The 27,485-nt window shown below is 50.9% G+C and overlaps 1 protein-coding gene across 1 annotated transcript; it reads right to left on the reverse strand.

Annotated features, from left to right (window-relative positions):
* On the reverse strand, positions 1-27,315 carry ATP1A2 (ATPase Na+/K+ transporting subunit alpha 2). The gene is made up of 23 exons (XM_004027077.4): positions 27,141-27,315; positions 22,037-22,141; positions 21,796-21,855; positions 19,639-19,842; positions 18,999-19,112; positions 18,628-18,762; positions 17,804-17,921; positions 15,242-15,510; positions 14,212-14,410; positions 13,974-14,083; positions 13,662-13,796; positions 12,773-12,962; positions 12,467-12,642; positions 8,463-8,599; positions 7,790-7,940; positions 7,483-7,651; positions 7,092-7,246; positions 6,715-6,838; positions 6,370-6,515; positions 6,055-6,185; positions 3,360-3,461; positions 3,117-3,208; positions 1-1,810 (listed from the first exon to the last, which is right to left on the reverse strand). Exons 1-23 carry the CDS (start codon positions 27,150-27,152, stop codon positions 1,782-1,784), a joined length of 3,063 nt encoding a protein of 1,020 aa, XP_004027126.1. The 5' UTR covers positions 27,153-27,315; the 3' UTR covers positions 1-1,781.
* Between the last annotated feature and the right edge of the window lie 170 nt (positions 27,316-27,485).

Raw genomic sequence — 27,485 nt, forward strand, 5'->3', positions numbered from 1 at the left:
CCTTAGGTCTTCCATTTTCCTCAGATGTCTCTCTCACTTGCATGACCTATCTAGGTCTCTCTCTACAGGACATTCCCAGTGCCTTCTAAGCCAGGCTTAGAGAATGGGCAAGGCTGCCTGCAGAGCAAAAGTGTTAGATAGGGAGTAAGGGAAAGAAAGCTATCTCCTGTAGGAACCTGAAACCAACTCTCCAGCCCAGGGAAAGTAGGCACAATGATCGTCGGTTTGAAGGGCATTTGCCTGGAGGGAACAGCCCTGCCACCTAAGACGTCAAAAGCAAATCTTTTTTTTTTTTTTTTGAGATGGAGTCTCACCCTTTCGCCCAGGCTGGAGTGTAATGGCACGATCTCAGCTCGCTGCAACCTCTTCCTCACAGGTTCAAGCAATTCTCCTGCCTCAGCCTCCTGAGTAGCTGAGATTACAGGCGTGTGCCACCATGACTGGCTAATTTTTTGTATTTTTACTAGAGACAGGGTTTCACCATGTTGGCCAGGCTCGCCTCGAACTCCTGACCTCGTGATCCGCCTGCCTCGGCCTCCCAAAGTGCTGGGATTACAGGCATGAGCCACCGCACCCAGCAAAAGCAAATCTCTTAGTATTTTTCCTCTTGTCCAAAGGTTCTGACCATGTTCATGACCTAAGCTTGTCCCTGGAAGCATACATGTCCCTGGGAGACAGGAAGGTTCTGGGAACTTCTCCACCCTGATTCTAGCCAATGGCCAGCGAACTCCTTTTCCAGGGTTGGCTTGGCAGTGCCGGGGAATGATGCAGGTTCATCGGGATGGGCATGAAAAGAAAGGGAATGGAAGGGGCTGGGAAAGAACTTGTGCCCATCCCTCTCAGAACAGCATGGAGCTCTGAGGACTTAGTATTACAGAAGGTGAAGTGTTATTAAGTACATGAGTGACATCCGGACCTTGTGGACTAAGAGGACCCCTAACCAAGGGTCAGCGGGGAACTCTGTGGCACACAAGTGTGGCATTTCTGGAAGCTCTTGATTGCCTTCTGGTCCTGCCTCTGCTGCTACCCTGATGAGATCTGAGTTTGTTCTGCTGGTGGGGTATTCTAAAAGGTGGGACATAGAGCTGGAGTCCACGACATCTATCTGGAGACTCATGTCAAATGTCCTGTCATTGGCACTACCTCACTTCCTTTGTTGTTTCCTTCCTCCAGCCAGCCCTACCTCCATCTCCCACCTGTCTGCCCAGCTCTCCCTGAAGGTCCCTTACCAGCCTCGACTGGGAGACAAGTCAGCCTTTTCCAGTCTCAGGCTCTTGCACTCACCAGAAGAACCTTTTGTGATTGCAAGGTCTGAAGGGGAAGCCGGGGATAGAGTCCTGCAGGAAGCGAACGGGGGTGGAAGTGGGAAATGGAGTGAGGCTGGGGTGATCTGAGAGGGCTTCCTTCTGGTTTAGATGGGTTCCTGCTTTTGGATGCTGATCTATTACAGTAGGAAGTGGGGTTGAAGGGATGGGAGTGGGGAGGGTGGGGTAACCCTTAATTCCTCAGAAAAAATAGACAACATAGTGGAGTGGGATGGAAAAGGATCTGGTGGGGGGAACTCTAATACATAGTGTCTAATCTGATTGTTCACAGTTAGGTCTATGGGGTCATCACCCCAATTTATATACCCCGCAACTTAGCCTGCTGAGTTGCCTCATTATCTCTCCCCAAATGTTGCCGCCCAATGCCACCCGTTATTTCCATCCCTCTCCATCACCATCCCCACAACACCTCCAGAGCTCCCCATCTTTCCATGCCTGGTTCTTCTTCCAATGGGGTCAGTAGTATGTCTCCTTCTCCACCCAGCCTGTTAGAGAGATTGGGAGTGGAGATTGCAGCATGAGCTTAAAACGAGGCAAGAGATCAATTTCCTAGGGGCTTGGGTCGCTGAAGCCAGGTGGAAGGAGAAGCCTGGTGAAGGGCACTGGGGGAAGTGGCTTAGGAAGGTGAAAGGAGGCCGGGTGCAGTGGCTCACGCCTGTAATCCCAGCACACTGGGAGGCCGAGGCAGGCGGAGATCAAGACTCCTGGCTAACCCAGTGAAACCCTGTCTGTACTAAAAATACAAAAAATTAGTTGGGCATGGTGGCACGCACCTGCAATCCCAGCTACTCTGGAGGCTGAGGCAAGAGAATTGCTTGAACCCAGGAGGCAGAGGTTGCAGTGAGCCGAGATCGTGCCACTGCACTGCACTCCTGGTTGGGCGACAGAGCGAGACTCCGTCTCAAAAAAACAAACAAAAAAAAAAGAAGGTGAAAGGGAGGAGAAGGAGGGCCAGTGAGCTGGGGCCATAGGTTAAAGGAAGGGAGGGTGAACCTGCCTTTAGGGGAGACTTGTATTTAGCACAGTGGAGGCTGGGGCAGAATAGGTCGGGGGTGAAAATGCAAACGCCCACAGGGCCTCTTCAGGTAACGAACGAGAGTCTAAGGGAGCAGCTGTCCCTTCTTGCTGTGCAGAGATGTGGACATGGGATTAACAGCTTTTCTGATCTTCAGGAGAAGTCGAATTCAGATCTTATGTGAAAGACCCTAAATTTTCTATATCGGACCAATTAATCCCCCCTCCTCCCCCCCCCCCCCCCCACAAAATATGGCACAGGTCAAACCAAACAGTATTCCTGGACAGTATTTGGTTTGTAAGCCATCATATTTTAACCTCTACTAAGTGATTAAAAAACGCTTGTAGGAAAACCAATAACTTGTCGGTTGATGAGTGGGGATCAGGAGGCCTGGGTTCCAGTACCAGTCCTGCTATTCTTTGCTTTATGACCCTGAACAGATTCACCTCTGAGCCTCCTCTATCTGTAAAATATGGACGTGGGACTAGGTGACCTGGAAAGGCCCTTCTAATTCTGATGTTCTGTGGTTTCAGGTGGAAGGTGGAGGGCCTCGGAGACCAACTGTGAGTTAGGCGGGGTTTAGAATCTGATGGGAAGAGGGCAGAGACAACAGGTTCGAAAGAGTCAGGGCTCCTGGGACCCAGGACCCCAGGATCTGAGGGTATTGAGGAACAGGAGCAGGAACCAGTAGTGGGAGTGGAGTCTGCGTGTGGTCCTGGAGGGAGGAGCTGGTGGTGGGGCTTGCACTTTGCTGGGGGGAATGTGGAGGGGCTTACCACCAGGATACCGCCGCAGGATGAGCTTTCGGACCTCATCATAGATGAAGATGAGGAGGCTGTAGGGGAAGGCGCAGAACCACCAGGTGACTCTGAAAGCAATGGAGGAGAGTGTCAGGAGCATCAGAGGTTGGCTTGGTGGCTGTCACATAAAGGAGCATTCAAACCGATCAGAACTTGGATCCTGGAGGGGGCTGAAGGCCCCCCGTATGACTACTCAGGCCGCCCGAAAGAGACACTCACTTGAGCGGGTACATGCGGAGGGCTACACCCATGCCTGGGCAGTAAGAGAGAAAGGCAGCCAACGCCGTCTCCTCCAGGAGCCCAAAAATCAGGATCTTGTTCCTGAAAGGCAAAGAAAGGAGGGTGGCAGGTGAAGGGGGATCAAGGAGGCAGAGATCCTGGGATACCCCTGGGGTGCAAGGGAAAGAGGAGAGAGAATTCTAAACGACATAGTCGCATGTCTTCTTCCAACAGCCTCTTCTCATGCTTTATGTAACCAAAGGAAGATGTTGTTTTTCTGCTTACTGAGTTTACGTCCGAATGTTGTCTATTGCACGTATATTCATTCATTAAATAATTGTTTCTAGGTGTTGGGTGACGTGTTCTGTACTGGAGACACGGTGGTCAACATGGGGCCTGTCTCATGATCTTGTTATGGCTCCAGGCACAGGGCCCGTGAAAGTGTCGTCTCCCCAGCAAGATGATTGAAAGCTCCTTCAGTGCAGGGCCCATGTATGTCTTCTACCGTCTCAGCATCTCCCACAGTTCCTGGTGGTGGTTTCATTATAGATATTTAATTCAGAGAATGTATAGGGGATCACTGCATAATAAGTGGTTAATATATGTTCACTTTATCAGAATTGAAAAGCAGGATAGAATAAGGAGGTTCTCAGGGCAGTTTCTGCAGTCAGACAGGTGGTGTCTATTCCCAGTTCTGCCATTGACTAGCTTTGGGTTGCAGGCAATGTTGAATTTCTCTGAGCCTCACGTTCCTTCTCTATCAAATGGAGATTTTACCTTTTTATCATAGGGTTGCTGGGAAAATTAAGGGAGATAACATGTGAAAAGCTCTGAAATGTTCTGTCACTGAAATGTTCAGTGACAGACATGGAAAATGTTCAGTCACATTATTACTCCACTTTTTTTTTGAGACAGAGTCTCACTCTGTTGCCCAGGCTGGACGATCACAGCTCACTGTAACCTCCACCTCTTGGGCTCAAGTAACCCTCTTGCCTCAGCCTCTCCAGTAGCTGGAATTACAGGTGTGTGCCACCACGCCCTGCTAATTTTTATATTTTTTGTAGAGATAGAGTTTCACCATGTGCCCAGGCTAGTACCAAACTCTTGGGCTCAATTGATTCTCCTGTCTCAGCCTCCCAAAGTGCTGGGATTACAGGTGTGAACCACTGTCCCCGGCTACTCCATCTTTTGTATTCTTACACAAGGTACCTCTTTTTGATTCAAGCCAGTGATTTCCAAATTTTCACTCACTAACGACCTCCTTATTTTCTTCTGTAAAGGCCACATTTAATTGTTTGTCTCTCAAGCTACGTTTGTGAATAAGTATTGAATACATTTCCCCATTTAAAATTAATTAGAACTATCCATGGCTTCCAAACAGAACTGTGAATCAGCATCCGATCACCACTTCATGATATGCGCTCTTGGCTTTTGCCTAAGAATGACACATTAGTAAGCCTGGTTGCCTTCTCATAGGTGAATGCTTTATTTTCATAAAGCTTTTCAAAATAAGGCAAATAGCATCTCTGAGGATCCCCAGTGGCCCAGGGACCTAAGGTGAGGCCTGTGGTGGTATTAGTACTACTCTTCCTCTGTACCCAGCCTGATTTTCATTTGCCATTTTTCCCATTTGCCTCTAAGATGGGCTGGATGCAGCCATTATGGCCATGTTCCCACCTTCGTGTGTCATCCCTGCAGTGCATAGCAAGTCCCAGGCCCCAGAACTATACCCAATTTCTTAGACTCTCTGCTCCTTGTTCTCTTCAAATTGCATTTTTTTTCCATTAGTATTTTTAGCTTACTGGAATCTCCTTCCTTCATGTTACCTTTATTTATCTAACAGGCTTTTCACTTTATTCTGCCTTGGGTCTTAAGTGTTATTAACTTCACTTTGGCATCTTCTCCCCACCCTCCCCAGCCCCAAACTAAGAAACTGTAACAAGCTCATGTGAGGAATTGTGGCCATTGTTTATGGTAGGAGAAAATAAAAGGAACCAGCATGAAACCGTCAGCGCTCAACCACCACCCATACTAGAATCACAGTCATTACTGAGTTCCAAACAGTGCCAGATGGTGTGAGCACAGAAATGTTGGGTAGTAGCCAGGGCTGGGTTTTAGAGACAGATCTGGTGAACCCTTACCATCTTGGTGACCTTGGGCACATCATTTAACCTGTTTGGGGCCTCTTATCCATGAAATGTAAACGGTAATACCCACCTCACAGAGCTATCGTGAGGCTAAACAATGTGTTAGGCACTTAGCACAGTGCCTGGCACGTTGGAACTCACACTGCAAGAAGCACTGAACCTGACCTTCGGCAGCATGTGGCCTCCAGAACCACAGTGCAAGTGCTATAAACTAGGCTGCCTGCGGAAGGCCAGGGGAGGGGTGGGCACAGAGGGCTGGACAAAGGATAGGAGCAGGTGGCACTCAAGTAGGAGATGGGGGAAAGAAGGGAGGGAGAGAGGGAGAGAAGAAAGGTGGAGAGAGACAATAACAAAATGCAAAATTAGGAGCCTGAAGCATGGCTTCTCTCTTCTATATGAAACCTATCTATGGATATACAGATGGAAGATTAAAATCTGATGCGCTCCTTACAGCTCTGGTCCAGGGCTGAGTTGGAAGCTTGGCCTGTGTAGGTTGGTGAGTGTGCCCAGAGCCTGGGTGGGTAGGTGCCATGGGGGTGGGCACTCACTTCATGCCCTGCTGGAAGACTGAGTTGCGGCGGGTCTTGCAGATGATGAGGTCAGCCCACTGCACCACCACGATGCTGGCAAAGAATGCCGTGTGGCACGTGAACTCCACCACCTTCCGCTGCTCATAGGTCTGGAGGGAGGGTGGGCAGAGACAGATGAGAGTGTCGGAGGAAAGGGTAGGACCAGAGGTAGCATGGTTTCTCCTGATCCACCCCTAGCCCCAGTCCCAGTTGGCCACCACTGGCCACTCCTGCCAGGCATTCAGCTTCCCATACCTTCATACATGTGCGCTGTGTTTACACAGCACCACTCACCCACTCCTGTCCATAGCTGTCCTCCAGATCATTCATGGTCCGGTCATCCCAGTCGAGGCGGATTCCCAGTAGCCGTGATGGCAGGAAACCGTTCTCTGCCAGGATCACAAAGTAGGTGAAGAAGCCACCCAGTGCCTGGATCATCCCTGTGGGTAGAGGGCCAAAGGCAGGGGCAGGGTCAGAGCAGGAAGCAGAAGGGGCACAGCCCCTCAGGGCCAGAGATGGAGGTCCCTGACCCTTGGGTAGCTGGCCTCTGTCCTGGAATTTTGCTTGGGGCTCATTCCTCTGAAAGCTGGGCAAAGAACCCTGTTGGGGTTCCCTCCCGAGGCCCAGGGCTTGGCGCACCGATCTGTCCATAGGCCATGCTGATGAGCCTCTCATTCACCAGCTTGTCTGTCTGGGAGTTTCGTGGCTGCCGCTTCATGATATCACTCTCAGCTGCCTCATAGGCCAAGGAGATGGCAGGGACCTGTGTGGGGTAGGAAATGGGGCAGGGAGGGCATTTGAAGGGATGTAGGAGATGACAGAAGCAATTGATCTTCGACAGTGATGATCTTTGACACAGTTAAAAAAGCATGTATTCAGACCCCATTGTCTTCCAGGCCTGTGCATGTCTCCTGTAACCCCCATAGCTGGGGCCACTGCCCCAGTGCACCTCTCCTCCCTGCCACTGTGCCATCACGATTGCCTTGCCTGTCCCCTCCTCCACCTCCTGCGCTCACCATATCTGTGCCCAGGTCAATGCAAAGGATGGTCACAGTGCCCAGAGGTAGGGGGATGTTGGCAATGATGAACAGCAGGAAGGGGGTGATCTCGGGGATGTTGCTGGTCAGGGTGTAGGCGATGGATTTCTTCAAGTTGTCAAAGATCAGGCGGCCTGTGGGGAGATTCTGAGGGCATCAGGGAGGTCAGAGGGACTCTTCCCCACCCCCAGCCCCTGAAGCATGGCTGCCTGTCTTCCCAAGAGAGGAAGATTTTGTGTTCAAGGGAAGCTAAAGTGGGCTGGGCTGCCTAGAGTTGTGGAATGATTCTTCAACTGGGGTAAAGGGACAGGGAACAGAGGTGCCGGCTTCAGTATCCTGCGAACCATCCCAGCCCATGCAGCCTCCTCACCCTCCTCCACCCCCGTGACGATGGAGGCAAAGTTGTCATCCAGCAGGATCATGTCGGCTGCCTGCTTAGAGACGTCAGAGCCAGAGATGCCCATGGCAATGCCAATGTCAGCCTTCTTCAATGCAGGGGAGTCGTTCACCCCGTCACCCGTCACGGCCACAATGGCTCCCTGGAGGGAAGACGGCCACACTTGAGGACGAAACCCCTTCCCAAGCCTGGCTCCTCGCCTCTCACTCCATGCTTGTCTTGGCCCTGTCCCTGCCTCCCCGGTCCCTGCCTGTCACCTGCCTCCCATGGCTGTGCTCACCTGCCTCTGACATCCCTCCACAATGATGAGCTTCTGCTGGGGAGACGTTCGAGCAAAGACGATCTCTGTGTGGTTCTTGAGGATCTCATCGAGCTGCTCCGATGTCATGTCCTTCAGGTCAGAGCCGTGCACCACGCACGCCTTGGCTTCTCTGGAGGGTGGGTGGGGACAGAGACAGCTGACCCCTGGCACCTGTACCAGCCCCTCCTGCCCCCTGCCTCTCTTCACCACCGCAGCCTGCAGGCTCCCTGCTGAGCCTGCTTCCCCTGTTGCTTCAGTTCTCCTCTCCTCAGTACTCACTTCCCCCATTTTTCTTTGAGGATGTGAGTCTAAATCCTCCATGGGATCATCACAGTTGTAAGTGCAGTTTGCTAGGCCCTGGGCTAGTTTCTTTACTCACATCCCACTCCTACAGCAATGGAGATGGCATCCTAATTTTGTGGTGAGAAAATGGAGGCTCAGGAAGGGAATGTGACATCTCCAAGGTTACATGGGTATTCAGTGGCACAGCCTGGAAACAAGCTCAGGGCTGAGGAACCAGTCACAATAGTGTCAGAGGTAAGGCCTATAAAGGTCCCAGAAATGCTATACAAATACTCCCAGGGGACACCCAAGCCTTCTGTGCAAGAGGACGTGTTGATTAGGGGGCAGGGGCTTCCTGCAGAGGCCTCACCTGGGGTTGACTTGACTCATGGGAATGTTGAGCCGGGCTGCAATGTCCTCCACAGTCTCGTTACCCTCTGATATGATGCCCACGCCTTTGGCAATGGCCTTGGCTGTGATAGGGTGATCCCCGGTTACCATGATCACCTAGTGGGAAGGAGAGGAGACAAAAGGAAAGTAGTATTAAGGGTTTATCCCCCTCCTGTTCCTCTCCCAAAGTAAGAGAAAGCTAGATAGCGAGATGTCTGGGGCTGGCAGATCCCAACCGAAATAAGGGCATGTGTGTGTGCGTCTGTGGGCAGGGGGGTGCCTGGGGTGGGGGGTGTGTGTGTGTGTGTATGTGTGTGTGTGTGGGGTGTGTGTATGTGTGTGTAGGATGTGTATGTGTGTGTGTGGGTGGGGATTGTGTGTGTGTGACGGGGTGGGGATTGTGTGTGTGTGTGAGAGGGAATGTGTGTGTGTGGGATGTGTGCGTGTGTGTGTATGTGGGGTGGGGATTTGTGTGTGTGTGCGTGTGTGTGAGATGTGTGTGGGGGCTGGGGATTGTGTGTGTCTATGTGTGTGGGGGGGATGTGTGTGTATGTGAGGTGGGGATTTGTGTGTGTCTGTGTGAATTTGAGTGGGTGGGTGAGGAGGAAAGATAATGGCAAGTTGAGTTATGTTCAGAGGGTTAGAGAGAGATAGTTTGCTTAAGTGCAGGAAAGTATCCATAACAGAGTAACAAGTTCATGAGGATCCCCTGCAAGAGAAGCCTCAAATCTTTAGGATTATTTAGGAGATATTTTAGGATTTTGGATTTCATGGGATTCAAGGCAGTCAGAGCTGGAAGGACCCTTTAACAACTCCTTTATTTTACACATGAGGAAACCAAGACTTAGAGAGGGGCTACAATTTGCTCAAATGCACAGGGGCCTGGATATAGGACATGAGGTTCTTAGTGTCAAATATTGATCACTGCAGCAATGTAATGGACAGAACAGGAATAAGATGGAGACAACACCCCTGCCTCCACCACCTTGAGCATCTGCCTCTGACATCCTTCCTGGTGAGCACGGTGGTCCCTACCTTCACCATAATGTTCATTGCTATTGTTGCAGAGTGAATGGAGTTGGGATGGGGAGGGTGGCTGGCATCCGATGGGCTAAGAGGCTATGAGGTGAGCAGAGTTGGGTTAGGATAGCATTTGCATGTGTGGGCTTGCAGGGCAAGTCCTATGGATACTGAAAAGGAAGCCTCCATGGTCCCCACTGCCTTATCTTCCACTCCCACCACTTCACTGAAACTGCCACCCAAAGGCCACATGGGCCTCTCAATTGAAAAATGAAAAGTGTCTTTGCCATCCTCATCCTACTTGACCCCTCTGAGGCATTTGGCACCATTGACCTCTTCTCCTTGAAACCCTGCCCTCCCCTGGCTTCCACATACTCCTCCATTCCTGTTTTCCCTCCACTCCTCTGCATGCTCTTTCCCAGCCTCTCAGGGTGGCAGCCTAGTAGGATGGAAGAAGCAGTGGCTTTGGAGTTGAATGAGGGGCTCAAGTTTAAACACCGACCTTCTCCAGCTACAGCACCTTAGGCAAGTGAAGCACTGAGGTCTCAGCACAATGCAGAGATGATTCCTGCCTTTCTAGGTGGTCATGAAGATTAAATGGCATTGGGTCCTACCACCCTCTCCCCTCCTCACTGGTTCCTCTTGTGCCTAAATGTTGGTTTGGTACAGGATTTCATTCTCCTCCCTTCACTTGACCTGTCTGCTCTTTCCGGGCAATATAATAAAACATACTATAAGCCTTTAGTTTGCACCCTTGTGCTAATGAGATTCAAATCTCCAGTCCCGGCCATCTTTCCTGAGCTCTAAACCATACTCCAATGTTCACTGGAACATCTGTCTTTCCTGGGGTATCTTACAGACTCTTTAAGCTTAAGGTCAACATTGAACTCCTTTTCTCTACTCCTGCCACCCCACCAAGCCTGCTACTGCTCCCTACCTTAGATGTTGTCCTCTCTATTCATCCTATCCCCTTCTCTGCTGTATCTTCCTCACCTTCCATATCCAGTTTGGTCACCAAGTTCTCAAAACATCTCTCAGATATGGCTATTCCTCTCCACTCCCTTTGTTTCTGCCCTAGTTCAGGTCATCATTCCTTGCCTGAACTATGGCAATGGCCTCTTAACCTGTCTCTCCCTGACTCCAGTTCTTCCCCAAATCCAGTCCCTCCTCAAACCAGGTAGTCTCCTAAAAGCTCAACCTCCCCTGTGACACTGGTGGCTCTCTGTGGCCTGCAGGATAAAGCCCAAGTCTGGCATTTAAGCCAAGTCCTTCCAACTGGCTCTGACCCAATGTTCCAGTCTCAACCCCCAGTGCTCCTTGCCACCTCTCCCCTGCCAACCCCTACACACGCCCCGTACAGTCTAGCCACGCCAGGGTACGCACTGTTCCCTGATCTTGACATGCCTTCCTCTCCCTCACTGCTTTGCAGAATACTCTTTGACCTCCAAAGCCCAGCTCAAACATCATTCCTTTTGTCAAACATCGTCCAGTTCTCTGAGGCAGAATTAATACTTCCCTGAGCTGACTTCCCATAGAGGTCCTCTGCCCAGGCCTCCGTGATGGTTCTGATCACAGAGAGAGGCACCTGGCCAAGCAGCAGGAGCTCAGGCTTTCCGGTCAAGCAGATCATGCTTCATAGTCCCAGTCCATCGCTTACTGGTGGTTTTATTTTGGGGAAAAGACTTACCCACTTGCAGTTTCCATTTGTTTTACTTTTTTTTTTTTTTTTTTGAGATGGAGTCTTGCTCTTGTCGCCTAGGCTGGAGTGCAGTGGCCTAATCTCGGCTCACTGCAACCTCTGCCTCCCGGGTTCAAGTGATTATCCTGCCTCAGCCTCCCAAGGAGCTGGGATTACAGGCACCTGCCACCATGCGTGGCTAATTTTTGTATTTTTTTTTCAGTAGAGACGGGGTTTCACCATGTTGGCCAGCCTGGTCTTGGACTCCTTACCTCAGGTGATCCACCAGCCTTGGACCCCCCAAAGTGCTGGGATTACAGGCGTGAGCCACTGTGCCCAGCCTTGTTTTACTTTTAACAGGGATAATGATGCCTGCCTTGGAGACAGAGTGGTTATGGGGTTCGGAAACCACATATACCCACAGAACCAAGTCTCCTGGTATGATAGTTAAGAAATAGCAGACTGCCTTCGTTCAAGTACCGGCTCTATGACTTACACTAGCTGTGTGGCCTTGGCATGTTACTTTGTGCGTCAGTTTCCCTGTTTGTAAAAAAGGAAAAATCCTAGTGCTTATTCACAGCGTTGTTGTGTAGATTAAATGAAATCATACAGGTTTAGTGCTTAGAATAGTGCCTGATTTATACGTGTCCTCCCTGGCACAGCTCATTGTCCCATCTGGATGTGTCATGTGACACAAATTGTTTACTATGTATCAGGCACTGTGCAAGGTGCTAGAGTTTGCACCTTGCACAGTGTCTGAAACATAGTAAACAATAAATATTTGTTGAATGAAGAACAAACATAGCACAGAGGAGGGAGTGGTCAGTGAGAAGCAATTGTAGTTGAACAAGAGAACCTTGAGTGGGAGGCATTCTGTGGGGTTATGGGCTGAGCCACTGGGAGCATACAAGAGCCTGCTAATCCCATCCTAAGTTGACAGAGAGGGTGGGCAGTAGTTGGGAAGGGTAGGACAACTAGGTCTCCAAGATAGGAGTGCCAGATTATGCTTCAAATCAGAATGGAAGGGTACACATGCAGATGGGACAAACAGCTGTGCCAGGGAGGGAGAGGAGGGGCATGGGACACTGGCCTTTCTGAGCAAAAGGGATAAGGGTGAGTGCCCCAAGGCAGGGGTGGGCCTTTCCTTGCAGATGGACAGCTTCTTCTCTGGGTCAGTGGGAAGGAGGCCACCATGGCCTGGGCCTTTCCAGGGCAGCAGCCACTTCAGCTCCTTGACCTCTGGCATGGGGGAGGCTAGGATGGAGGGGAGGAAGGGAGGCCAGTACCTTGATGCCTGCGCTTCGGCACTTGCCCACAGCATCTGGCACAGCAGCACGGGGAGGGTCAATCATAGACATGAGCCCCACAAAGCAAAGCTTCTCCGTGGGAAAGTTCAGCTCATCCGTGTCGAATTTGAAGCCCCGAGGAAACTTTCCAGATGGCAGATTCAGTTGACAGAATCCTAAAGGGGGGCAGAAGGGATCAGTGAGATCCGCAGAGTGGCTTCCTGGACGCCCCCACAGTCCCCCACCCCAGGGATGCCGCAGAGGCTTGGGAATCCCCTTCTGAGCCTCCTGTTTCTGGCCTCTCACCCAGCACACGCTCCCCAAGTCCCCCCAGCTCCATGTAGGCATTTTGAAAGGCATCTTGCATCTCCTTGTCGAGTGGGATCTCCTTGCCCTGCACCAGGATGGTGGAGCACCGGTCCAGAATGCGCTCTGGGGCCCCCTTCATCACCAGCACGTGGCTCTGGGGGCTGTCTTCTCGCTCGTGGATAGACAGCTGGAGAGACAACAGGTAGTTACAGAGAGGACCATACTTGTCTTGGTAGCGCGGCATAGAGCAACAGCTGGTAAGGAAACCACCTTAGAAAAGTAGCCCCAACCCATCAAAGATTGTCAACAAAGAGAATCTCCTTGTGCAGGGGGGTGTTTAGACCTCACAATTCCAACACTTGTAACCTGAGAGCCACCTCCGTAGGACAGTCTTTCATTCAACAAATATTTATTGAGGTCAGGTTAAGACAGGCACTGTGCTAGGAGCTGAACGGCTTCCTCCTCAGCATCCCCACCACCACCTGGCCTCAGGGGGCTTTACCTCTATGGATAATAAGGAATGCTGAGATTGCATTCTTGGCATTTAACAGGTGCCTAAAGGCTAAGGGGCACCATAAAGGAATTACAGTTATGGTTTCACTGACTGGGGTAGAAGAGTTGGAAGGCCAGGCCAGAGGATGTGGAGCTATGGGAAGAAGAGTTGAGAGAGTGACAGATTGTAGTAAGGGATGGAGTAAGGTTTGGGAGCTGGGGCTAGTTGCAATCAGACATGCAGTCATATGAGCTGTCCTGGGGGGCTTAGCAGGGGGAGGGAACATGACCCTCAGACACCCCCACTCCTCCTAGTGATGATTCCCCTTGGCTTTGTCCACCCTCACCCATTTATATCCCTCTCTCTTCCTCTGTCCTGGCAACCCAAGCAGACCTGGTACTTGTTGGTCGAGTTGAAAGGAATCTCTGCCACCTTGGGGTTTCTGTCTCTCATCTTCCTCACTGAGCCACAGGAGAGCTCGATGCACTTGAGCAGAGCTGACTCGGAGGCATCACCAGCTGTGTCCCGCTGCCAGAAGAGACAAGAATTCAGTGTCAGCATGGGAGGGAAGGGAGTGGAGGATCGGGTGAAGGGGGCACTGAAACCCCCAAGGCAGCTACATCATGCGAGAAGGAAAGCTGGGGCCAGCAAGAGGCCTTTGGAGACACCCCCAAAACATACCTGGTGTGTGTCCTGACCCCCTACCTTAGACACGGAGATGTTCTCCTGTCCTGCCTTGAAGACGGCACGGTTGCAGAGACCAGCAATTCGAGACAGGGCCGTCCACGTAGGGGATCGTTTGTCAAAAGTGGCCCCTGGGAGGAAATGAGGGAGAACCAGGAGCGTGGCTCCTTTAGAGCCTTTATCTCACCCACCCACCCCACCACGCCACTGCCCTCAGCGTCCTCTAATCCTATCCACCCCCTCTGGAGCACCCAATCACCAGACTGATCTTCGGTGGTGTCAGCCTCATGGATTTGGTTGTCGAACCACATGTGGGCGACGGTCATGCGGTTCTGGGTGAGGGTGCCCGTCTTGTCCGAGCAGATGGTGGACGTGGAGCCCAGCGTCTCCACCGCCTCCAGGTTCTTCACCAGGCAGTTCTTCCGTGCCATGCGCTTGGCTGTCAGGGTCAGGCACACCTGGTAGAGAAAGAGGAGAATAAAAAAGGTTAAGGCTGAAGCCGGAGATGGCCATAACCTTACCCTAGACCGTGGCTTCATTCCTCCTCCCCTGATTCTACTCCACTAACTTGAATGGGTGGGACTTAGCTGTAAATAATGAATGTTCAATTTTAGATGTGTTGAGATCATGAGTATCTGTTAAGATGAAATGCCCATTACGGGGTTTAAGACATTTGACTAGAGCTCCAGAGAGGGCCAGAGCAGAGCTGAGCATAGGGATGTCCGAGTCATCAACACAGAAGGGACACTGCAAACTGGGAGGAGATTGGCTCTTGCTCAGGGTGTAGGAAGAACAGACAGCTGAGGCCTGAGAATCAGTGTAGGGGTAGCAGGAAGGGACAGAGGAGAGGCGAACCAGGATAGTGACACATCACAGCAATCGACAAAAGAGAGAATGGTAGGAGGGTGGACAGCAGTATCTGTTTCAGCAGCAGAGTTAGGGAGGAGAACTGAGAAAAGGTCACTGGATTTGCTAGTTAGTGACTGGTGACCTTTGAGACAGCCTCTACAGGAGACTTGGCCGGAATGAGACCCAGACTGCTGGCAGATCGTGAGAAAAGGCAGCCGTGACAAGCTCCAAAAGACAAACTGAGTGCCTAAGAATAGCCCCACCTGAGATTTCTCAACTCATACCCTAAGCCATGTATTAAGTGATCTCTGAGTATCGCATCCAATATGTGACTCTAGGGGGAAAAAGTAGTGAGAAGCTACAAGCAACTGTGCCTCTATCACTTTGAGGAAAGAGTAGTGAGACCCTCCCCTGGTGGCACCTCAGCCTGACCCACTCACAGTGACAGTGGCCAGAAGCCCCTCAGGCACGTTGGCCACTATGATGCCGATGAGGAAGATGACTGCCTCCAGCCAGCTGTAGCCCAGGATGAGGGAGAGCACGAAGAAAGAGACCCCCAGGAATACAGCGACCCCTGTGATCAGCTGGATGAAGTGTTCAATCTCCATTGCTATGGGTGTCCGCCCAACCTCCAGGCCTGAGGCGAGAGTAGCTATGCGGCCCATCACCGTCCGGTCTCCTGTGGCAATCACAATGCCCCTGGCAGTGCCTGCAACATGGTGGGACATCAGGTTGGGTGCCTTGTGGCTCCCAGGGACTGCAGTCCCATCCTATTTCCTGAGCAAGGAAAACCATCACAGGATAGGTGAGCCAAAGCCGCAGATCTGGAGGCCACATTCAGTAGATTGTCCCCACTTGGCCTTCCTTTCCCTGGATAGATCGCCAATCCTTGAATCAATACAACAGCAAATTATTTTCTCTTGTACTCGAGCCTGGGGAGAAGCTTGCAAATAATCTCAAAGTTCAAATAGACGAGATTCAATAAATAAAAATTGCCTGTGGCATTTTGGTAAAATCATTCCCATACTTGATACCATCCAAAAGTATATTGTGAACACAAAGTAAAGCACTCATTATGGATTTTCCATTCAGTCTTCAGATTTTCTTTCTCAACATTAGGCATGAATCTCTATAGAGGAAGCCAGGCAATTGCTAACCCTTGTGTGACATTACAGGGGTCTTCCGGGAAGGAAGGGTGGTGTATTGAAAAAAGCATGCACATTGGAGCCAGCCAAATTTGGGTTTGAATCCTTATTTGAATTCCTATCTTGGTGCTGTTTTAATATTTAGATGAGATCGTTCTTTAATATACTTAGGCCAGTGCCTGGAACATAGCGGATGCTCAACAAATATCTCATTTATTTCCTTTCCTCTTTTCAAAGCCAGTTGCAGAGTAAGCAATAGGAATGTATTACTAGGCATTTCTGAATAAATCAATTGTGGGAAATGTAAATTTCAAAATCTCAGTACATTAAAAATTTAGGAAACTTGGCCAGGCTCGGTGGCTCATGCCTGTAATCCCAGCACTTTGGGAGGCTGAGGCAGGAGGATCACTTGAGCCCGGGAGTTTGAGGCCAGCCTGGGTAACATAGTGAGACCCCATCTCTAATATACATATATATATATATATTAGCTGGGTGTGGTATCACACGCCTGTAGTCCCAACTACTCTGGAGGCTGAGGTGGGAGATCGCTTGAGCCTGGGATGTCAAGGCTGCAGTGAGCTGTGATTGCACCACTGCACTCCAGTCTGGGTGACAAAGCAAGATCTTGTCTCAAAAGCAAAACAAAAAACAAACTTAGGAAATGTAATGTGTGGTGATTTTTATTTGTACAGTTGGCCCTCCATATTCACAGATTCCATGTCCATAGATTCAACCAACCTCAGATCGAAAATATTTGGAGCTAAATAAAAATAACAATACAACAATAATACAAATTTAAAAACAAAACAGTATAAAATTACATTGCACTCGGTATTATAAGTAATCTAGAGGTGATTTAAAGTATATGGGAGGATGTGCGCAGATTATATGCAAATATTATGCGATTTCATATCAGGGCCTTGAGCATCCTTAGATTTTGGTAAGGAAGGGGGTCCTGGAACCAATCCCTCATGGATTCCAAGCAGTGGAATTCCACCTTGTCGAGGAAGGGAAAAAAAAACCCAGAGAAACATAATACACTGAGGAGAAATGAGTAACGGATAGGGGAAGTGTGGATTGGGATATGAGGCCTCCTTTGCCCTATTTTCAGAGGCCACTGGTCTAGTGAGGCCTCTTTCTGTCTCTTCCCTCCTACTCCTTCTCTGATGCAGCCCTGACTCTGCTCACTGGCTTGACCACAGAGGGCACAGGTTTCAGTTGTGCTTGGACCCCTGTCATTAAGTGATGGCAGCTCTGGAAGTTCTTATTGACCTTTGTTTATCTCTAGAACCCAGAACAGGGACGGGGCAAACTGGGTAGTCTGTGCATGGTGAAACATGTCTTTTGGTGTAACAAAGGTTAGAAGCAGCCTGAAGTAGGCCCCAAGTGTTCACCTGGCCAGAATGCCTTCTTGGCCCTCCCAGACCCTGGGGCCCTGGCCAAAGCAAAGGTTATCAAAGGGGGCAGCTAGGCCCAGAACCACAAGGAATAGAAGCATCAATCAAATCCAAAGACTCCTAAGAATCCAGGTTGGTTCTGAGCGTATGTGCATCTGTGTGCGCGCATGCGTAAGGGGTTCTTAACCCAATACCTGAAAGCTTTGAAATCCACTCAGTCTTGGGGTGGACAGAACAGAGATCTCCCTGGGGAAGGGAAATACATTTCCCATGGAGTCAGGCTGCCCCCAGTCAATACCCTGCTCTCTGGAGGGTGTTTCCATAATATTCAGGGCCCCCTGACCCTTCAATTGCCCCACCAATGGCAGAGCTTTTGCCAGGTAAGTACTACCAGAGCCCTTCATCCTGACTGTGGATTCAGGATTCAGACTTTCCTACAGGGGGCAGCCTGGCTTCTCACCTTCAACACAGTTGGTGGAGAAGAAACAGATATTGCGGGTCTCCAGGGGGTTCTCATGGGTGAACTCGGGAGAGCGGGTCTGGGGCTCCGACTCTCCTGTTAAGGATGAGTTATCCACCTGAGGAGGAAGGAGTGCATAGTCATCAGACTGGCAGAGCCACTTGTATGCACACAGCTGTCTCCTGAACCACCTCCAACCACACTCAATCTTCATGACACGAGGAACAAAGTCACACTTGCCCTCATCACATATTTATGGCATTACTCATCTATTGCCCCTGCCCTGGTTTGGAATTCTGACTCCTCCTGACTTCTTATGTGACCTCGGGTTACTTGCTTAACCAACAGAGCCTCCATGTACTCAACTGTAAAATGGTGAATGTAAACAGAATCTCTGCCTTGCACAACCACAGGGGGAGACACTAACACTGTAGTTTATGAAAATGCACCTCCTGGGGTCATTCAGGATGCAACGTGTGTGGCCACATGCAGCAGCCCTGCATGATTACACCACTCTTTCAGAATTACATCAGATAGCACATCGAACATATATAAAGCAGCTGACACATAATTGGTATTCAATACACGATTGCTAAAAAGTGGACAACAAAGAAATACCTGGGGCATAGAGCATTCGTAACACACAGATGCAAGGAGGCACTGCACAAGCACCCCACACTGAGAGAAGGTTTAGCAGGGGCATAGGCATGGTGTTGACATTTGGACCTGGGTCTCTCCACCTTTAAACCTCACTGGGCCCCTCTCAGCTCTGCACACAGCCTTCTCCTTAGACTCAACTGCTTGCTCCGGTATGACCTCCTCACCTTACAGCCATGAGAAGAGATGATCCGGAGGTCAGCAGGGACGCGGTCTCCACCCTTCACCTCCACCAGGTCTCCCACCACCACTTCCTCTGCGTTGATCTGAATCTTCTCTCCCTCCCGGATCACAAGGGCTTGCTGTGGGGAGCCACAGGCAGCTCATGAAATGCTTGTCTCTGCCCCTGCCTTCTCCTGCTGGTCTCCCACACCGTCAAGCAGAAGGAGAAGCCCCATAAACAATTAGGTGCTGGCATGGAAAGCTGGAGGATCTTTTCTGTCCATCTCCATCTTAGAGCCTGGGAGCTGACAGAAGATGAGTTGGACTCTTGCCAAAACCTTACAGCCTAGCCCAGAGCCCAGCCCTGCCATCTTACCTGAGGTACCATGTTCTTGAAGGAATCCATGATCTTGGAGCTCTTGGCCTCCTGGTAGTAGGAGAAGCAGCCAGTGACAATGACCACAGCTGCCAGCACCACGCCCAGATATAGCTGGTAAGGAGAAAGAGTTTCAGGGACCTGACCTTCCCCCCAACCCTAAAGGGGCAGCTGCCACTTGGGATGAGCAGGCAGTGCCATCCAAGATGACAGCCCAGACCTTTGTCTGTGACTGAGAGTGATGATGGTAGGGGAAAGCCCTTCTCACTAACCACCCCCTTGAGCTGCCAACCTCAAGTCTGTTAAGACTAGAAATGGGAGGGAAAGTCTTAGGAAGTTCCCAGGGTTAGGACTTTGCTAGGGGATGAAGACCCAGGCACGCAGACAGGCTCACTTAAGCAGGGAGGAACAGGGAGAGATTGTTTCATTAATTAATGAGTATGTGAATGTGTATGCACTGTTGCGGGGGGAGTACTTTACAGATATGTATAGAAGCCTCACCCCTTTCCAGCCTAAGATGCAGGGGCATCTGTAGGACTGTTATGTGAGGGCCTTGTTCCCTGCCCACCCCCCATTGTGTTGGGGGTTCAGGGTTGGAGGACAGTCACGGGCTGTTCCCGGGTCAGGCGTGTGGGCTCACATTGTCGTTGGATGGTTCATCCTCCATGGCAGCCTGGATGCCGTAGGCCAGGAAGCAGAGGATAGCCCCAATCCACAGCAGGATGGAGAACCCCCCGAAAAGCTGACGGCAGAACTTGACCCACTCAGGGGTTGTGGGAGGTGGTGTGAGGGCGTTGGGCCCATCTCGAGCCAGAACGTCCTGAGCCCGCTGGTTGGTGAGGCCCTGAGGGAGCAAGGAGAGGCATAGGGGCACGCATCTGGAGCCAACCCAGCCCGTCACCATGCCCATCCCTTCAGCTCCCGGGCATGGGAAGAATGCCCAGATGGAAAGTCCCACCTGGTTGGAAGGGGTGGGGGACCATCAGGAGAGACCACATGGAGGAGGTGGCATTTGTGATGCAACTTGGAGGGCTTGAGGGCTGAGAAGGGTTTGACTGGGCTTGACCCCTAATTATATTGGATTGAGACAACACCTATGGTTAGGGCCATAACATCTCCCCTGGAGGCAGTCTGGATAAGCTCCCTGGAAAGACACCTCAACTGTTTTTCCCCATCTCTCTTCCTTCAGATTATTTTATCAAGGATTCTAGGAGAGTCCTAGATTTTTTTTTTAAGAGATGGATTCTTGCTATGTTGCCCAGGCTGGAGTGCAGTGGTGCAATTATAGCTCACTGAATCCTTGAACCCTGGGCTAAAGCAATCCTTCCACCTCAGCCTCCCAAGTAGCTGAGACTACAGGTGGGCACCTCCACACCCTGCTCAAGTCCTACATTATTGACCATCAGTGTCACACAACTTTGGCAATCACCTGTCACTTTCCGCAGAAAGCCTTGCCTGGCTCTATTCCCTCAGCCCCAGGCTGGTTCAGATGCTTCTTTCTGGTTCCCCATGGTGTTCTATACTTGATTCTAGAGCTGCACTCACCATATTGCATTGGAATCCTAGGATTGCATTTTTTCTGCTACTAGACTTTGAGCTCCTTTAAAGCAGGGACCATTTCTTTTTTTTTTTCATTCATTCATTCATTTAATAAATGTATATCCAGTGCCAGGCACAATTGTCACTCTGCGGATGCAGAGATGGACAAGACCAATGAAGTCCCTGCCCTTGAGGAGCTTATGATCTGGAGAGGTGACACACAATAAACAAATACATATTAGTGCCAGATAGAAAAGTGTTACTAAGGAAAATAAAGTAAGGTAAAGGAATAGGGGCATAGAATTTTAGAAAGAGCAGTCAGGGAAGGCCCATAAAGGAGATATACACCCACTAAATATTTGTCTGTTTGTTTGTTTCGAGATGGAGTCTCACTCTATCGCCCGGTCTGGAGTACAGTGGTATGATCTCGGCTCACTGAAACCTCCGCCTCCTGGGTTTAAGCTGTTCTCCTGCTTCAGCCTCTCGAGTACGTGGGATTACAGGCGCTCATCACTGTGCCCAGCTAATTTTTGTATTTTTAGTGGAGATGGGGTTTTGCTATGTTGCCCAGGCTGGTCTCAAACCACTGACCTTAAGTGATCTGCCTGCCTTGGCCTCCCAAAGTGGTAGAATTATAGGCATGAGCCACCACACCCAGCATTTTTTGATTAATGATTTTTAAACAAATTTTTAATTGAAGGGCTTAGCAATTGACTGTACCAGTTACTGTTCATGTGACCTTGGGAAGTTACTCTCCCTCTCTGAGTCTCCTTTGTTTAATAAACAGGTCTGCAATACCTATCTCAAAGGGTTGTTGTAAAGATTAGAGAAATGTATGTAATGCATCTATCACAATGTCACATATGTAGCAGGGGCCCAGCAAATCACTGTAACCACAGGAATGGGCTGTCAGCCCGTGTGCATCAGCTGTCAGCTCTGCGGAAGTCTGTGTGCAACTGAAGTTGCTTGGGGTATAGGGAAGGGCCCTCCCTGGAGACCCTCTGGGGCCTGGGTCATAGGGAGTCCTGGCTTCTAGGGTATACAGGGAGAGAGCTTTGGGCTAGGATACAGGGGATCCAAATTCTAGTTCTGGCTGTGCCACCAACTAGCTGCACGTACTTGGGCCAGTCCTTGTTTCTGGGCCTCAGTTTCCTCATCTGTAAAGAAGGCTGGATTAGAGTTTTAAGGCTCCTGCCACCTTGATGCTGCATGGTTTTCTTGCCTCTTTTGTTCCTTCCCTAGAAGCCCCTCCACTCACCTTGGACAGGTCCACTTGGTATTTGCGGCCCAGCTCATCCAAGGACAGCTTGTGGTCATCCTGGGGAAGGCAGGGTGAGTTACTTTGGGGAGGAGGTATCTAAGATGCATATGAGGGTACTGCAGGGCACAGGGGTGAGTTGAGCAGCATGGGGGACACGGAGTTTCTCTGAGTGCAATGGGCTGCAGGGACAGCTCTCCCAGCATGGGGCCCCTCCTCCATGGCCCAGCAGTTCCCTCACCATTGCCACCTCCTTCTTCAGCTCATCCAGTTCCTTCTCCTTCTGTTTCTTCTTGCCGCCCCCATTCTCTGCCGTGGTGGCGGCAGGTGAGTACTCACGGCCAGCCTGAGGGAGGAAGGGAGAGCTGGAGAGTCAGGGAAGAGAAGGGCTGGAGCCTCCATTCCCACCACTCAGCCAGGGAGCCTAGGCAGTGAGGGTGTGTGTTCAAAAGCAGCGGCTGCCTTGGGGGAGATAGGGGGGATGGAGGGTGAGGGACCCTAGGCCCTCAGTTTGTAGACTATCGGCAGAACCAGGGGCTCCCATGTGAGTTTCAGAGAAGGGTGAGGGGCTCAGGACTGAAAAGCACCACTTGAGTGGTTTACTGCTTGGGCTTCTGTTTGTTAAGATTTTGTTTGTTGAAAGAACCCTGCTGCTAAATACAAAACAAAACAAAAATTTTGAAAACCTGTATCCTACACTATTTGGGAAAATTCTGGAAGGGAGTGGACAGGGTTTTGTGGGGGGTTGTTGAGGGAGTAGAATCACTCTGTAGGAATGTCTTAGCCCAACACCATGGCAATTATACTTAGAGAGGGGTAGAAATACTCAGGAACTTGGAGGAGTAAGAGTCTTTGGGGAGCCAGGGGGTTAGGCAGGAACGTGTCCAGAGGAGAGCCAGGTCTGGTGGTGGAATGGTAGGGATGGAAAGAGCAGGCCTGATGGACTGAGAGGAGGCAGTAGCTGGAGAGTCAGGGCATGTCCAGGAAGTGGAGACATGGGGTGTGCTGGGAGCCCTCTCCATCCTGCTGGGCAGGCCTGCCCGTTACTAGACGGGAGGCAACTCATAGGACTGGAACCCCAAAGCACAATTGGGTAACATGGGAACTGAGCCCCATTTGTCCCAAAACATAAGAAATTGTATCTGAGAGTAAATCTAAAACTACATTTTATATAGTTTTTAAGTCTAGACATTCGTGGGTCATCTGGTGAATCAGATGGACTTTTTTTTTTTTCTTGAGACAGGGTCTCACTCTGTCACCCAGGATGGAATGCAGTGTGCAATTTCAGCTCACTGCACCCTCCGCTTCTAGGGCTCAAGCAATCCTCCCACCTCAGCCTCTCAAGTAGCTGGGGCCACAAGCATGCACCACCACGCTCAGCTAATTTAAAACAATTTTCTTTCTTTCTTTCTTTCTTTTTGTTTTTAGATATAAGGTCTCACTATATTGCCTGGGCTCAAGTGATCCTCCCACCTCGGCCTCCCAGAATGCTGGGATTATAGGTGTGAGCCACTGCGCCTGAGCAGATGGACATTTTAATTGTAGCCTTATGAGGCTCCTGATTTCCCTTCGACTCCAGGGCCTGTGGGCTCACCACTACCAGCCTTCCAGGGTCTCACAGGGAACTTTTTGGGGAGAGGGTGGGAAATCTTTCCTTCTAAGAGGAGGCCGTCTTGGGGTGATAGAATAGGATAGAGGCTGAAGAGGGCCTGGGTAGCCATAAAAAGTTCCCAAAAAGGTACCTTCTTACTTCCTCTTCTGCCCCAGTCTTCTCTCCTCCCACTTCCCTCAGGGAAGACAGTCCTTGTCATAGAGGGGCTGCTCAGTTTCCACCTGGTGCCTGTTTCTCCACTGCAAAGTCTGCACTAGGCTTTCAGGAATTAGCTTTCCCACACTATGATGTAACTTTTGTTTCCCATAAAGAGTGGATACCTGGGTAGGATCCACAGCCAAGGTCTTTGCCTTTTTTGTTTTTTGCAGGATAATGCAGTTTTGGGGGTTTTGTTTGCATTTTAAAAAATATACTTTTTTTGGAGCAATTTTCTGGTTCATAGCAAAATTGAGTGGGAAGTAGAGAAAGTTCTCATATATCTCCTGCCCCCACACATGCACAGCCTCACCCACTATCAACACCGTGCATCAGAGTGGTACATTTGCTGCAATCATGAACCTGCGTTGATACATCTTTATCATCCAAAGCCCATAGTTTAAGTTTGAGTTCACTCTTGGTGTACATTCTATGGGTTTGGGCAAATGTATACTGACGTGTATCTGCCCTTGTGGTATCATATGGAATAGCTTCACTGCCCTAAGTCTTTTGTGCTCCAGGGTAATGCCTTTTTTACTTATCAGAGTCAGGAGCAATCCCAGAAGTATGGCAGCTGCCTTGTTCATAAGAGGTCGCCAATTCAGCATCTTGAGAGGTAGAAGTCTGACCAGTACAATCAGAAGCAAGGGTAGGGGTGGGGGATGCAAGGAGAAGTCAACACTGTTGTTCCCAAGATACCAATGATTTAAAAAGATATGAGCTTTTGGAGGCTGTGTTGCTCAGAAGTGCTCTTCTTAGAAAAGGTGACCAGTAAAATCGTGGGTTTGTCTCCACCTGAAGCATCTATGAATCTGGTATAATTTTGGCCTCCTAAAGGCAGATCTTCTTGGGGAGACCGAGCAGCCCAATGGAAGGGGTGGGGAAAGGCTTGTGAGTGGTTCTGCCTCTGCCTTTCTCAGGTGACCTAAGAGGATTCAGTTAATTGAGTGGATTGAAACGCTTTAGATTCACTAACTGTCTGTGGTGGGACAGAGCTGAGAAAAGGATGAAATGCAATCAAGGGAACAGAGGCAAGAGATCAGGCTGGCTGAGCTTCAGTGTGACCCTCAGGAACTTCAGGGACAGAAGGGGGCCCGGGCATACATGGAGGAGCAGGGCTGGGTCTGTGGGCAGAAGAGCAGGGTGCAGAGGAATTTCTGTATATTCAGATGTGAAATAAATTTCATAAAAATTGGAATAAAATGCATGCTTTTTAAAAACTTGCTGGTCCATGCACTTTGGCATGCTGGATTGTGGCTGAGCTAAGCAGCTCCACGCAGTGCCTCCTTTTCCCAAGCTCCCGCCCTGCTCTGCAGCAGGCTTAGAGCTTGAGACACACTGCCCCTTCCCCCTCCTCCTGTCCTGGCAAAGATCTCAGGCTCTGCAGCCAGGAGCCTGCAGAGATTTGGGGCCAGCGGCTACCCAGGCAAGAAAGAAAGAGAGGAAGCAAGGACCCCCCCAACCTCCCTCCGCTCCTCCCTCCCCCAATCACAAGTCCCCCTCTCTGGGTCTTGAATGCTGAAGGAGAACAGAGAGTCCTTTTTGAGAAAGCCAGAGGCTGGGACAGAGTGGGGGCAGCTGGGAATCCGCCAACGCTCCCCCCATCTCAGCCTCTCCGTGGCAGCTGGAGCAGGCTGGGCTCCCTCCCACCAGTGTCGTCCCTTCCCCCAGCTCCCACGCTGCCCTTCACAGCCACTGGGTAATGGGGGGACAGTTAAGCCTGCCTCTGCAGTGGAGATGCAGGGGAGAAGGGATTGGAGGAAAAATCATCCCTAGAACAGGTTGTGGGTGTCAGATGCCTTCCCTCTTCAGGGGTCGTTGGTAGGTTGAACTCTAAGCTCCAGGCCCTAAATACCTCCACCTCACCCAGCCTCTTAGTTTAAACAGCCCAGATCTGCTCCTCATCTTGCTATTGCATCACCCACAGCAACTGAGGATGGTGATTAAGGGGAGTTTGGGGGTGCTAGGGGAAAAAGACAGACTGGAAAAGTCAAGGTCTCATCACTTCCCAAGCAAGACCTCCTGAGCTGGGTCTACCTTGCTCTAAGATGGAGCAGGGTAGGGGGCTACCTCCCCTCCTTCTCTCTTCACTTGGATGGGGGAAATGGAGGGCTTATCTGATCCTTTAACCCCTGCCTCTTCTCAGAGGTCCTGCATCTCAGCTGGGGATGCCCTTTCCATGGGGAGCCGGAGATGTCAAGATGCAGCTGAAGGTCCCAAGACAGTATATCTTCCTGCAGCTATGACCTCTTCCTCCGTGAAGCCCATACCTCACAGCTCCTAAGGGCAGGCTCACAGACTCTCAAGCACCCCCACACAGTGACATTTATGCTTGTGCAGGCTTGAAGGCTTGTACATTTACAAATTTGCCTGCTGAGACACAAACACAGGTACTCATCCATGAGTAACTGCAGGACTCCCTGCCTATGGAGAACACGTGGTCAAGGACACACACTCACACACACACAGACACAGACACACAGATACATGCATGCACTCCAATTCTATTTATGGCTCCAACCCTAGCTCAGGAACCCTGGTGTCCAGGCTCAGGATTTCCCAGCTGCTCAACTAGGTGCAATAACATGTCCTTGCCTGACTCCTCCTGGGCCCAGAAACACCCACGGCTCCCCCTAGGCACAGTCTTCCTCACACCCTCCCGTTCCGCAGCATGCCCTTTCCCTCTGTGTCCTCTTTTGCCAGTATTCCACAAAAGGAAAGCAGCCAGGCACAGCATGTAAAAGGATTGGGCCATTCTTCTCCATATGGGAATTTCATTTCCAAGAATTCAAAGCCCTCTCCCTGCCCGCCCCATTGTGGTTGTTAATCTTCCTCTTGATGTAGCCATTGCTGCAGAATGCCATGGACGGGTGGACTGGGGGGGTCACTGTCACCAGCCTCTGGGAAAGTCCTCAAAGCCCATGGCTTGGAACCCACGGACAATGCTGCTCGGGACATCCGGAGGGGTGCTGGGGCATCATTCTTCCTCCCCACACCCCGCCCAGCTGTCCTCGACACTCAGGGCCCCTGGAGCTGGTGTCCGGAACTACTTGGTGACTCTGGGAGCCGGATGCTCTACTGCCCCTCTCTAACCTCAAAATGGACCCCCAGCCTCTCATGCTAGGACTCCCAGAGGAATGGATATTTTCAGGAGGTGGCAAAGACAGGAGGACTCGCGGTGCCAAACCTCCTTTCAGCTGGGAGGTCGGGAGATGCAGCGAGAGGAGGGACTGCCGCAGGGAAGGGCTAGAGATGTGGGAGTGGGGTGGAGGGAGAGATGGAGGGGCGTGTGTGGTGGGCTGTGGGTCTAACTGTGGGCAGGGGGTTGGGGCGGGCAGAGGGGAGGAGAGCACTAGGGTATGTGACCGCCGTGGGATCTGTACACGCATTGGTAGTTGGGAGACTGTTAGTTCCAAGTTCCAAGTATCCCACTCAGCTCCTCTCTCCCGCTCCTTCCACATCCCATTCCCACTTCATCCTTCCTCAGCAGCCTCCCTCACCCTCTAGAGTGCAACCCCTGCTCTTTAGGGATACTCACCCCACGGCCCATCTTGGGGCAGAGTGGCTGAGGGACCTTAGCGGGAGAGGTCACCAGGAGGATCCCAAGCCCACACCAGCCCGTCTGGGACAGTCGGAGACCCTGGCAGACAGAGAAAGCCGAAGCAACAGGGTAGCTTTAAATAGGTCCTTCTCCCCCTCTCCCCCGCCTTCCCCTCCTCCGAAAGAAACGTTTGTTGAAACAGGATCCCTGAGGACTCCTCCCCTCCCGCCCCTTTAGCCACTGGCCCTAGACAGCCCGTTTGTCCCACGGCATGCCCCCCCTTGGCTCCTCTCAACCCCCTCTGGCCTGTGGCACTCACAACTGAGAGAGGCTGCAAGGGAA

Source organism: Gorilla gorilla, chromosome 1, assembly GCF_029281585.2.
Source record: "Gorilla gorilla gorilla isolate KB3781 chromosome 1, NHGRI_mGorGor1-v2.1_pri, whole genome shotgun sequence".
Taxonomy (NCBI): Eukaryota; Metazoa; Chordata; class Mammalia; order Primates; family Hominidae; genus Gorilla; species Gorilla gorilla.

Bases quoted from the DNA above. Each gene is read 5' to 3' on its own strand.
- ATP1A2 (XM_004027077.4), bottom strand. The intron at 19,113-19,638 runs GTGAGCCCACAC...TCTCCTTACCAG, and splicing joins ATGAACCATCCAACGACAAT to CTATATCTGGGCGTGGTGCT. The intron at 17,922-18,627 runs GTGAGGAGGTCA...CTTCCTCCTCAG, and splicing joins TCTCTTCTCATGGCTGTAAG to GTGGATAACTCATCCTTAAC.